The sequence below is a fragment of the Chamaea fasciata genome, unplaced genomic scaffold (assembly GCF_029207755.1).
Source record: "Chamaea fasciata isolate MVZ Bird 193981 ecotype frontalis unplaced genomic scaffold, bChaFas1.0.hap1 SCAF_3, whole genome shotgun sequence".
In the NCBI taxonomy this organism is placed as follows: domain Eukaryota; kingdom Metazoa; phylum Chordata; class Aves; order Passeriformes; family Sylviidae; genus Chamaea; species Chamaea fasciata.
In genome coordinates, this window is record NW_027094088.1 from 10,176,003 (window position 1) to 10,188,583 (window position 12,581).

Here is a 12,581-nt window from a genome sequence, read left to right on the forward strand (position 1 = left end):
ACAGAAAATCTGAACTGTTCCTAATGGAGCTGAAAAGATTTAGTATGTGCCAGGAGTGCTGCATGCGAGTTTTTGGGAAAATGAGCTCCAAGTTGCATTGGCTGTGTTGGTCAGCACCATGTCTGATCATGAGGGATCCGGAAAAACTGAACAAAACACTGAGTTTTACTTACACAAGATGAACCAGACCAAGCACTACTGCAGGACTGAGTCAATAAAATAAAGTTGGAATGCACGGTGAAGATGAGGAGCATAAAACTTGTTACAAAATATTCACTTACAGGAAAAGTTGAAGTATATCTTGTAATATCCATGGAAGCAGTCTCCTGCTCACATAAGCTTTCCTCCTGCTTTTAATCCAGTGCAACTAACTTTCCTTGGACTGGAGAGAGCAGCAGGGAAATGCTGTGCTTCCATGTGAACTAACTGGTGTTTTTTGGTGCCCCAGACATCGACGAGTGCACCCTGCCCCCGTACTGCCACCACCGCTGCGTGAACACCCCCGGCTCCTACTACTGCCAGTGCAATGCTGGCTTCCAGCTGGCATCCAACAACCACACCTGTGTAGGTAAGGACTCCTCAGCAGCTTTCCCAGACACACAGACACCAGCACACGACTGCCACGGCGCAAATTGAAAGGAAATAAACAGCGACTGCACCGAGAGGCTCCTCTGCCGGTGATCCAAGAATTACAGGAGGGCTGGAGAAAAATTTAGAGCTTTCTTGAGCACCTGCTATTTTTGTTGGCATAGCAGATTTCCAAGGAACATCTAAAGCCTTATATTCAGTATTTAATCCTAGATTTAATTATTCTTTCAGCTCTGCTTTATTATTGACTTTTTTGATATTATTCCCAGTTCACACAACAAAGGCCAGAACTGGGAATCAAGGGAATCAAAACTATACCTCTGCAGTTAAGGGTAATTACCCTCAGCACATGGTAAAGAAAGTCTTTAGGTCACATTTGAATATCTAGAAAAAGTTAAAAATTGAAACAAAGGTCATTAAGAATGACCCTTCAGATGTGATGTTGCCCTTAGAAATAAAACACAAAGGGAAGCTGCACAGTTAAACTTCAGGACTGATATCAAGTTTGAAATCATAACATCTATTCTAGAGAGATGACAGTAATAATAAAAGGTAACTCTGTCTGCAGAAGCACAGAGAGAATGGCTATAAAATCAAGAGACTGAGGGTGAAGATGGTCAGTTCTTAATAGATGTAATTTTTGTGTATAAAATCTGTATTATATACATAGAAAAATCAGGCTGCATTTTCCAGCTTCCACTATCCCTTCCAAGCATTGCCAAACCTCATCAAGCACCCTGGGACACTGCACAGCTCTGAACTGAGACAGGAATTGCTTGATTCTCACCAAATCATAGGATTTTAAAAATTGCCCATGGACACAACAGAACCACATGACAAAAGGCACTTATTTGTGCTTTTCCATGGCTCAGATGGAAGGTGGATTCTTTCAGCACTTCACCAAACACCCCTTCCCTGGCTTTCCAGACTCCCAGCCTCATCAGGCACATTTCTACCAGGTAAAGGGGAGGAAAGCTTAAGGAGAAGATTTATAAATGAATGGTTGCTGCATCAAGATAAATTCTCACATCTGCCACAGCAACACTTGACAGCTGTACATTTACACTTTACATTTGTGTCACAACTTCTGCCTATATTGAAAACAGGTCAATATTTCTAGGAAAATTATCAGAACTGGGGCTTTGGCCACCTAATTTTTTCCTCCTGGTAGTATTGGAGGAGGAATGATGTACATCCTTTGCACTGTTGCCAGAAATTAACTCGGAGGGAAAAAATAGGACATTGCTGTGAGTTTTTCCCTATTATCATTCATTTTCAGGACTAGGAGGTTCATTATGCAGAGAATTCATATCCTCTTCATTGGTTTCATTCTTCTGAGTGCCTCATCTTTGTCAGTTTTTAGGTGTATCTGTAAATGCACAGTGTTGCTTACATTTATAAGACATGAACTCAAAGGTCTTTTTCCAAGCACAGCTCTCTACTCATGGAGATATCTGATGAACACAAACATGAATGGAAAACATGCAGGATGGAAGTACAAGGGGAAACACTAAAATCTACAGACTGACAGGAGCAGCAGTAAATCAACAGTCTGTGACAAACAAGGGCTATAGATTCCAGAGGTGATTAGACTTCTATAAACTTCTCATTAAAAATTGCTTCTCTTCTCATACCAGTGTCCTCAAAATGTTCTTGGGATGGGCAACACCATGGAAAATGTAGCACAGAAAAATACCTTCCCCCAATATGGTCTAGGCCTTAGAGCTCCACAGAACTCTACTGGCCTCAAAGGCTCATGTTATAATTGCAAAGGAATTTAAAAGAACAAATTTTCAGAGTAATAAATAGCTCAAATAAATCTTAACCACTGCATGCTGAGAGCTCTTATCAGTATGTGTTCCTTATATCAATTATTTATAGAGACTTGGCATTTCATACCTGAAAAAAAGGCGCTGGAATGTGGAGTTTAATAGCCACATTAAACATTTTTGGGAGAATTCATCACACATTCGAATAACTCTCATTCCCGGAAAAATAATGGTTTTTACATGGAATGTAAAGCACAGATCTAACATTGCTCCAGCAACTGCAGATCTACACTGACAGAGCCAACTGAGCTTCTGCTGAGCAACAGGCCCAGCCTAAGGACTAATCCACCAAGCCTAATGACCACCTACACAAGATAAATATTTAATTTTTTCTTTCAGACATAAACGAATGTGATGCCAACAACCCATGTGCACAGCAGTGCTACAATATCCTGGGTTCTTTCATCTGCCAGTGTAATCCAGGCTTTGAGCTAAGCAGTGACAGAATCAACTGTGAAGGTGGGATTATTTTTTTGTCTCGGAAAAGCAAATTTTTTGTTTGTTTTTGTCTTCCCAGAAGCCTTTCTGTGAACTAAGGGACAGAATTGAAGTGGAGACACCCTGTGGGTAGAGTTTGTAGCCAAAATCCTTAAGATACTTATTTTTTATGGTACAAAGGGGGCTACTTCACACCTGAGTAGCTGCAGCTGCTTTCAGGTACCGATAGGAATGGGTCTCTATAGCAAGTGCAAAACAGGATAGAGATTGCTGCGCTTCAGATCCCAAGTGGGAAGAAAGAGGTTTCTAAACCCTGATTGCACAAACTCCCTGGAATTGTGGGTGGTCTAATGCTGATGACCATTAAATGAATCGGAAAGGAATGCACACCAAAAACAAGGGCAATTTTGTGTGTTGTTAGGCTCCTCTGAAAACAAAATCTCCAATTTCTAATTTTAAGGGAGCAACAAGTGTGCTTTTGAGATGCTTTGCAGCCTGTGTACACAAACAGAATGTCTTCTGATGATTATACAATCAACACTTTATTTCCTCTGCCAGAGGCTCCACAGGAATGCCCTAATCTCCTTTTGGACACATGATGACCTCACCTTTAGAGCCCACATCCTTTCTACCAGCCTTGGAGCCAGAGAGGTCCCTGCTTCACCCCTGCCCTCCCCAACGAGCTGGAAGAGCTGTTACAGATGCTCCCTCTGCTAAGCCAAGCTGCTTAAGCTAATCCTATTTGAACAGAACAGGGAACAGCAAGTATGCAGCCTCCAAGGACATCCCTGACCCCAGCCCAAGAGCTGGGCTCAGCTCAGAGGTAGGAGGAGGGAGCTCTGTGCTTTCCAAGCCAAGCCCTCCTCTTGATGGGTTTAAATTCATCTCCTGATGATGGCATACACTGTTCAGTTCTGTTTCACACCAGGCTTCCCTCACGAGGGACTGATGGATACACAAGGATAAAAAAGCAGGAGAATGGTATCCACTGATTATTATTAGAAGGCAAAAAATGACCTTTCCCTCTTTCCCAGAGAGCTACTCCGTGAGTGTAGGGCACAGGTACAAAGGCAACATTTTTGCCTTACTAACTAATCTCACAGCTGTGGGTTTTTTCCTCAAAGTCATCACATTTTGGAATACTGCAAGTATACGCAATTTCAAAAGTTATTTTCCCAAACCTGTTCTGAAGTCTAATTTAGCTTCTGTTTCTTCAAATCCAAAATTCTTCTTTTGGAGGATTACTAACAAAATCCCAGAAGAGCTCACCCTTCCATTCTCAAGGTGTTAAGCAGCACATTTCAGGTTTTGGATAATTCTTTTTAGATTCTTTTCCCCAAGTATTTAGCTATTATATTTCATTCTTTAACAAGGTAAATTTTAAAAGCAAATAAAACAAAGCTCTTTTGCTCTCTGCAGACACTGACGAATGCAGAACCTCAAGTTACATATGTCAGTACCAGTGTGTCAACGAGCCAGGGAAGTTCTCCTGTGTGTGCCCCGAAGGATACCAGGTAGTAGGAGGCAGGACATGCCAAGGTAAGTGTCCTCCCCTTGGCAGGCTCAGCCCTGCATTACTTACACCACTTCAGGCAAGGCTAAGGGTGATTGCTAGCTAAATGGTTGTATTGCATGACAGGATTACTGTGCTGATAGCAGAAGATATGTTGATAAAGCATTTGATGAATCATTAAATATCTTCTAACTTCATTTGAATCCTTCAGCTCAAACTCCAAGTCCTTTGGATTCCTAGGACAAAATTTCAGTTTTTGCAACCCGCAGGTAAAACTTGTCTTGGATGTCAAGGTAGTGGCTCTAAATTTGAGATAAACATCCCTGAATAAATCCAGGTCATTTTTTACAGACATGAAACATGGCTTTATATCATGTTTCTTTTCAGAGAGATTCCTAAATCCAGTCACAGTAGAGATTAAAGATATGTTTCTTCTGATAACAGGAGAAAAAAAATGCAAGCCTTCAGCAGCTCAGATAATTTGTGTGTAGAAAAAGAAATGTGCTGGCCAGGTGCCACCAAATGCCGGGATTTTCAACTTTGTGTTTTTCTCTGTGGTGCTAAAAGTCTCTGCATCTTATTAGAGAATATTGTAGAACAACATTTTAAGTTCAAGAACTATTGCTTCTGTTATGTGGAACCCGATTTAATAGTATGTATTTTTAGAAATATAGAGGTGTGATAATTAGGGGCAGAAAACATGAGAAAATAACTCTTCCTTATCAGTATTTTGTCTTACAAAATCCCAATTAACTTCTTTCCCTTCTGAAGAGCAGCAGCTGGCACTGAGCATTGCAGGATGGTTGATTTAAGAGTCTAAAAACCTGTTTGTGCCTTCCAAGAGATTACGTTTGGTTAAAGCCTTTCTGTGCTTGTGTGCAATTCAGGAGACCGTGTGGATAGACAGAGGGGCTCTGGCACTGACAGGAAACAGAGCATAAATACAGTGCAAGGCTCACAGTCCCCACCTCCCTTCAGGGTTCTTTTCCCAGGCAAAAGAAGAAGCGCTACTTTGCACAATAAATGAGTTTTCACTATTACTTCTAAAGCTATTTTGGTGAAAATGTAGCCATTAATGAAGCACCTTAGGCCATGAAACCCAGGTTATAACAGCTGAGAAGCTGCAAAAGGCAGGTAATCACAATTCTTCCTTGACACATTTTTCCTCTGTCTCCAGGACACCTTCTGCTGTAAAATTGTTCTTTGCTAATTATAAACTTGACAGCATTTCCACAGTTGCATTATATATGATTAATGTGCATCTCCAGTCAGCTAAAAACATTCAGTCTTGCTTAACACCCAATAAGCAAGTTTATTCCACTTCTGCATAGAACATCCCTTTATAGCTGGGTCCCAGGAAATAAGACAAGGACAAGAACATGGAAAGCTAATGGGCTTCAACAGACAAGAAGGCTTTTCTGTAGTACCTTTGTAGCAACCCCAATTCCATCTGCTTTGACACAGTTCCTCCTCCTTCCTCCTAGATATAAACGAGTGTGATACCACTAATGAATGCAGAGAGGATGAAATCTGCTGGAATTACCATGGAGGGTTCCGTTGTTACCCCAGAAATCCTTGCCAAGAGCCCTATGTCCTTACCTCAGAGAAGTAAGGGGAAAATTAAATCTTGTGGTTTTAAGCTCATCCTCAAGAGGAGACATGATGGAATGAACCAGAAAATGGTATTTTAATGTCTTTTCCTGTGCTCTTACCCCTGTTTGTGCGGCAGCCGCTGCGTGTGCCCGGTGTCCAACGCCATTTGCCGGGAGCTGCCCTACTCGGTGGTGTACAAGTACATGAGCATCCGCTCCGACAGGACCGTGCCCTCTGATATCTTCCAGATCCAGGCCACCACCATCTACCCTAATACCATCAACACCTTCAGGATCAAGTCTGGCAATGAGAATGGAGAGTTCTACCTGAGGGTGAGTACTGGGGGCACTCAGACCGTGCCTCCACGCTGCCCCATCCTTGTGACAGCCCCAAATGTCCCCATAAGGCTTCCACAACACCCCAAAGTTCAGCAGCTTTTTGGCGCTTCCATACTAAGTGTGCTTGGTTTCCAGTTCTTAACAAGCCTTTTACTTTCCTACCCGAAAACCCTAAACTGTGACTCCAACTGTTTCTTTCAACTCACGAATATTTAGCAACCCTGGGACACCCGTGTCAGATTCACACAAAACAACTCCCTGCCTTCCCCTCTCTGTACCAGCACCTTAGATAAATCTATTTAGGACACAATTATAGAAGGACTCCTTGTACAATTACTTAATTTCATTTCTCATTTTGCAAAAGAAGAAATCAATAACAGCATTCTAGAAACCTGTGCCCTATCCCAAATTAAGCTCAGGCCAACTTACAGTAGTTTTATGTTGAGACATAATTAAACCTTTATTTCCCATAATAAAAACCAAGGAAGTTCAAAATACTTGGTATAGCAGTATTTCCTGTTAGTGGGATACATTCAAGTAGATGCACATGAATGGAAGTGTCTAGAACTACTACTTTTTAAGGGCTTTTTGGGAAGAAATCTCATTTTCTTGAACCCCTATAATATTTACAAAGTCACGGGAAATCCTTTTTCCTTCATATGTGGCTTCACACTCAGTAAAACAAATTCACCACAAAAATCTTGTATCAGAAATACAGTAATTAGGAGGTTTTAATGTTTAATTATTTTCCTTCAAGTCAGGAGATTATGGGCTTTTGATACTACATCCAACAAGTGGTATTGTCATTTACACCATGTTTATCCAAGGTGTGAATAGGGAACTACTCATCCATATATCATTTGTTTTGACATAACAAATCCAGGGGAAAACACTGGATTTGAGGTTACACATCAAAAGTCCCTAACTACCCCAAAATACAGATATTTGCTTAAAATAAAAACAAGGTCACTGCAGGTCCCACTTGGGCTAGACTCCAGTGTGGCCCTCAGACTGACCCTTGGAGTAACAATTCCCATCTCCTTTTGCCACCCAACATGAAATCACAGGCCTTAAATAAGGAAGCACGTGTTTATTCCTGCTAGAGGACTGTGGTAAACAAAAAGCTTACTTGGAAGTTACTCCTACTGTTGTAGTAAAATGCTGAGCTGGCTCCTGGATGCAGCAGATGGATTGGATTCATCTGTGCACCCAGCTCATGTGACACAGGGAGAAAATACTTGTAGTCAAAGGGAAAGATGGAGTTGACCCTTTTATCATCATCTGGAAAAGACAAAGCTGTTTGACAAACCAGCAGCATAACCCCACATTAAGAAGTGCTTTTAAGTAGAACAAGATGGGGGGATAGCAAGAGGCACACACCAGTAACAAAATTTCCCAGCATTTACAAGCACAACTTCTGGAGTACGAGCCACGAGACTGAAGACAGATTTTGAGTCTCCCTCCACTGAACAAACTGCATCACTGTTAAACACATTAGGGCTCCTGTTTTACTTATTTTCTCTCTATTTTAAAAGCTGGTAGATGGGGTTAAAACAAAGACCATCCTGGGATAGATTACCACTTCCCACATCCTCTGGTTGAGTCAGCATAACCAGAAACAGATTTTGCAGCACAGTTTATTCCTCTGGGCCTCCGTCAGGTGGAGTTTTCCCTGCATCACAGCCAGGTGTGAGATTAGTCACGGCCCTTTGGAAGTGTTAAAAGCACCCTCGCCTAGTGCATGCCTGTGCTGAGACAGAGCCCTGCACAGAGTGGTGACAGAGCAGCACGGATGCAGGATGCCACTGGGAGTTGCTGCGGGTTGGACTGAGCTGGGCTTTGTTGTGTTGTTGTTGCAGCAAACCAGCACAGTGAGCGCAATGCTGGTGCTGGTGAAGTCCCTGTCAGGCCCCAGGGAGCACATCGTGGACCTGGAGATGCTGACAGTGAACAGCCTGAATTACCGCACGAGCTCGGTGCTGAGGTTAACAATCATCGTGGGACCTTATGCCTTTTAGTGTTTGCAATAACCTTCCACTGCCATCGCAGCAGCCAAAGAATATTATCGGAAAGAAAGCACTTACTATTTTTATTTATAGATTTTGCTCTCTTTTTTAAAAGAATTTGTTTAGTAAGTTGATATCTCTTATTCACACATTACACCTGTAATTCCAAATTAGTAGATGTGTTCCATAGTATAACATGGGCATTGTCACTTTCTGTATAAAGATTTAAATCTTTTTTTATTACCTTCCTTGGACTAGATACATACTATGCTTTTATATGAGAACCGTATGTTCATACTATCCTGTAAAACTTCACACACCCTTCCTAGCCAAATAGGTCATGCAATTTAAAAGTTTTGTTTTTATTTTAAATTCTAATGCAGCTACACTGAATCTCAAAACAGAAAAAAAATATGTAGTACGAATGATACACAAAGTAACAGTTATCTGATAAGCTAAAATATATTTCTTATTTTTAACTACTTTGTAACAAAAGGTAACAGTAAATAAAAATCTATTTCTGTAGACAGTTATGTGCTATCACAGTTGGTTTTTCTAATCTGGGTTGGAGGTAAAGTGACATTGTGAGAAATGCAGGTTTTTGTATGCAGATTGTGTTAACCATACCATGGAATAAAATTATGCTCTCTCCAAGAAAAATAGACGACAGGAATAAAATGTCTCCAACAAGGAAAGAAACTCCAAATGGGAAATCACCAGGCAGGGCACAAATGTCCATGAGAACACTGTTGGTAGTTACTGCTCAGAGGGATGCAGCATTTTCAGACTGAAGTTAACATACTATTTTTCCAGAAATATTATGTTGTATACTAAGAATTGAGTGCATTTTCTTATTAAGTTATATCCTTTTTAGGCACTCAGTCCTGTTCTCGCTCTTACAACTCAGATGTATCATGTACAGTGTTCATAAAATTTATTTCTAATTCAAGAACTAGCAACATCTTTTGTAATATGTAAAATCTTATTTCTTGTTTAAAATGTAGTAGTTAATCCTCTGATGTACAAAATTTTTAATAAAGATCTCTTACCATATTGTATTTGGTCTATTTTGAGGTAGTTTGTTATTACTGCCGTTATTGTCACGTACTGTGGGAGTTGGCAAAGCCGTGTTGCGGTCTGAACAGTCAGAGGGATCCAGATCTCAGCCCGTACAGGATGAGTTCTTGGCAGACCAAAAAAACACAATTCCTCTGTAGAAGGACAAGCCTGCTGCCTACTGAGATTTAGTTTTACTGACAGCAAAAGTTCTCCAGAACAAAACTTGGAACAGGCCAGAACCACTGTGGTTGAGGGCAACACATCCCCCTGCCTGGGCAGACTGCAGAGCAGGACCTCGTTATCCAATGATCTTATTTCAGGAAGCCATTTGTGGCTTTAAACAAACCCTTCATCTGCCAAAAAGCTCAGAGCACATGGCTGCAGCACAGGCCAGAAAATGGTGCTGGTGTTGGGTCACGTTCTCTTTGCTTGGGGCCTGGAACAGTGGGGTGAGACCCCTGGCACCCCTCATTCCCCCCCACAGAGCTCACCAGGACAAATCCAATTGCTCCATAGTGGGATTTAACTGGGGCTTGCCACAGTGAAAAGCCTCTGCTACAGAGTTTGGCTTGTAGGGTGTTCCTTCTTCCCCATTCATTACTACAAATCCACTCGGTCTGAAAGGCAGCTCCTTGTTCCACACAAGCGCTGAGCAAGATTCCTCCAGCCTCCTGCTCCTCCATGCAATTCCTGTGGCAAACAGCACATGCTCACCTCTACACATCCTTGAATTAACTTTTTCTCTCAATGCAGGTTGTCCTCACAACTGGGCGGTGCTGCTGGTCAGGCACCCCCCTCCACCCCCAACATCAGCACTGTTCTTTTACACCAACTTTTAGCTTCCAAATTGTGCAATTCAGCATTGCCCACTCCAAGAAAATCAGTTTTAATGCTTTTAAGTTTAAAATGGGCAGTTCTCCTTGAGAGGTGACCAGAGCATGCTCAAGTGGCTTTACCTCCTTAAGACCCCGGATTGAAGGGCACCACACTGGTCCCTGGAGCAAATTAAGGAACCACAAATTATCCCTGAAGTCCCCAGACTGCCAGGCTTTGCCCCAAGGATATATTCAACCAGTTTTTATATCAGTTTCACCAACAGCCCTGTTAAGCCTTCCTTTTAAATCTCTGCTCATCTGAAAGTAACCCAAAACCGATCATTATATATAAAAATATTTATACACCTCTCAAATGGCAGGAGCAACAGAGGCAGTTGTACCTCACACATGTTCCCAAGTCATTCTCAGCCTGCAAAGTCCTGCACACCGCACTGTGCAGGATACTTGGCTCAATCCATTTCATTTACACACAACTGTCCTGCTGCCCTCCTCCCTGTCTGTTTGCAATATTCAGGTGTCCAGCAGACCACTGAGAGCCCAAGCTGGCTGAGTCAGAGGAGGTCACACAGCTCAGGAGTGCAGATCCAGCCGTTTGTCACTATTCTGCAGGCTGGTTGAGCCTGAAGGCAGTCATTGGGTGTAGGGCAGTTCTTCCATGAGAGCCAGGAGCTGGAATAACAGCAGCCCCTCCAAACCAAAACAGGAGCAGAGCTGAGCTGTGCAGAAACTGGCAGGGGGTGGTTGGTTTAGTTTTCGGTAGGGGTGGGGTACATGACTGAGCCTGAAAGAGCCCACAGTCAGAATGAGAAGATGGTTCAGAGCCTGAACAAGGAGAGCTTTTGTACACCAAAAAACCTGCATGTTTTTAGGAGGGAAACCTAGAGGTCCTCCAATTCTCCAGGCAAGCAGAGCTTCACCTGCTCCCTGCAAACTGTATGGAAGTGCATCAAACATGCAAGAAGAGTTTGAAGAGCTACTTGGATTATAAGGGACACTGAAATCCCAAAAAATCATATGAGAGCAGAGTGTTTGCTCAGGCTTCTCTGTATCCCACTGCCATGACCATTATCAAGAGCACACTCCAGGAAGGATTTTATTTATTTATTTATTTATTTATTTATTTATTTATATTATCAATCTGTCAATGTTGGAGAAGAATCTATATCAGGATCACATGCAGTTTAGTATCTTCTCAGAAACAGAAAACAGGGAGAAAAGAGAGGGGGGAAAAAAGGGATTGAGTAAACAAAACTTAAGGAAATCAAAATGCAAGTTCATTCACTTCCCCAGGACCACCTGAACACAGTGCAGTGGGATTATTTTGCTTGGAAGGCTCACAAATGCAAGTTTGTTGTTGAATCCAGTTTCCATGGCTGCAAAGAGTTGCTTGTGTTTTGAATGATCATCCGTGTTTCTAACTTTATAAGTCTCCTAATAAAATATAGAACAGCTGCTGCCCCAGTCAGCTGTTGAACATATGGAGTCCACCAGGGACAAAGCCCACTGTTAACACAGAGAATCATTTTTAACGCCCTCACATATCTAAACCTCCCCATCATCTCAGCAAAATGGCACAATTCCACACTTCCCAGCTGGGGGAACACCTGCGTCATGCAAAACTGAACTGGGCTGCATCTGCTGCAAAACCCAATTTTATTTCATCTGGCCAGCAGAAAAAAGTGATCAGTAGGGCAAAAAGTTAACTGTGTTTTATATCTGGGGAAAAGCAGATGTCTAGTTAAGATGTTTATACAGCAAACATTTCTGTATATATTAGGAGGAAAGAGAGCTGTTTAATAAAACAGGGTTGGGTTAGAGTTGCCAAAGCAAATTTGAAGGGCAGTACAACAGCCTTTGTGAATTTTGCATGGGAAAAGACATAAAATCCTGGTTTATATTGATATTGATTATGTGCATTGACCAAGGATTTTTTTTAAAAGTAAATGACCTCAAAATTAACTCTTTAAAGCCTCATACTTACTGTATGTATTTGCTCAGCAGAAAAAACTGCAAACATCATGTCACAGAAATATGACAAGGTAGCATTGAAAGCCCCCCCTAATTTATTCTCTGCTATCTCAGCAATCACCTTGATGCTGGATGAGGGATCAAGACACCCAGCAATGCTTCCTGCAGACCAAAATACTGGAATCAGGTGATCTCCAGGTTTTGTTTGCAAACACATTCACATGCCTTCTCATTAGATAAATTATTTTGCTTTCTGATCCAGAATCCCAATGGTCCCAGGAGCAACATCAGTACTCTGCATCCCTGCTCCCTCATGGAAGTGCATCTGGATAATTAATATTTTTCAATATTAGTAATATTTTTTTTGTAATTTCTACATAACCACACAGTACATATATATATTCTAACAGGAT

General features: G+C 41.7%; 1 protein-coding gene across 3 annotated transcripts in view; it reads left to right on the plus strand.

Annotated features, from left to right (window-relative positions):
* The window catches only part of EFEMP1 (EGF containing fibulin extracellular matrix protein 1), a 45,991-nt gene extending 36,628 nt beyond the window's left edge, over positions 1 to 9,363 (plus strand). For all 3 annotated transcript variants that reach the window (XM_066177904.1, XM_066177903.1, XM_066177905.1), the window contains exons 6-11: positions 449 to 568; positions 2,757 to 2,876; positions 4,275 to 4,394; positions 5,853 to 5,976; positions 6,098 to 6,293; positions 8,159 to 9,363. In XM_066177904.1, coding sequence (XP_066034001.1) covers positions 449 to 568; positions 2,757 to 2,876; positions 4,275 to 4,394; positions 5,853 to 5,976; positions 6,098 to 6,293; positions 8,159 to 8,317 — 839 coding nt within the window. In that variant the 3' untranslated portion in view covers positions 8,318 to 9,363. The remainder of the gene's footprint in view (positions 1 to 448; positions 569 to 2,756; positions 2,877 to 4,274; positions 4,395 to 5,852; positions 5,977 to 6,097; positions 6,294 to 8,158) is intronic.
* The last annotated feature ends 3,218 nt before the right edge of the window (positions 9,364 to 12,581 follow it).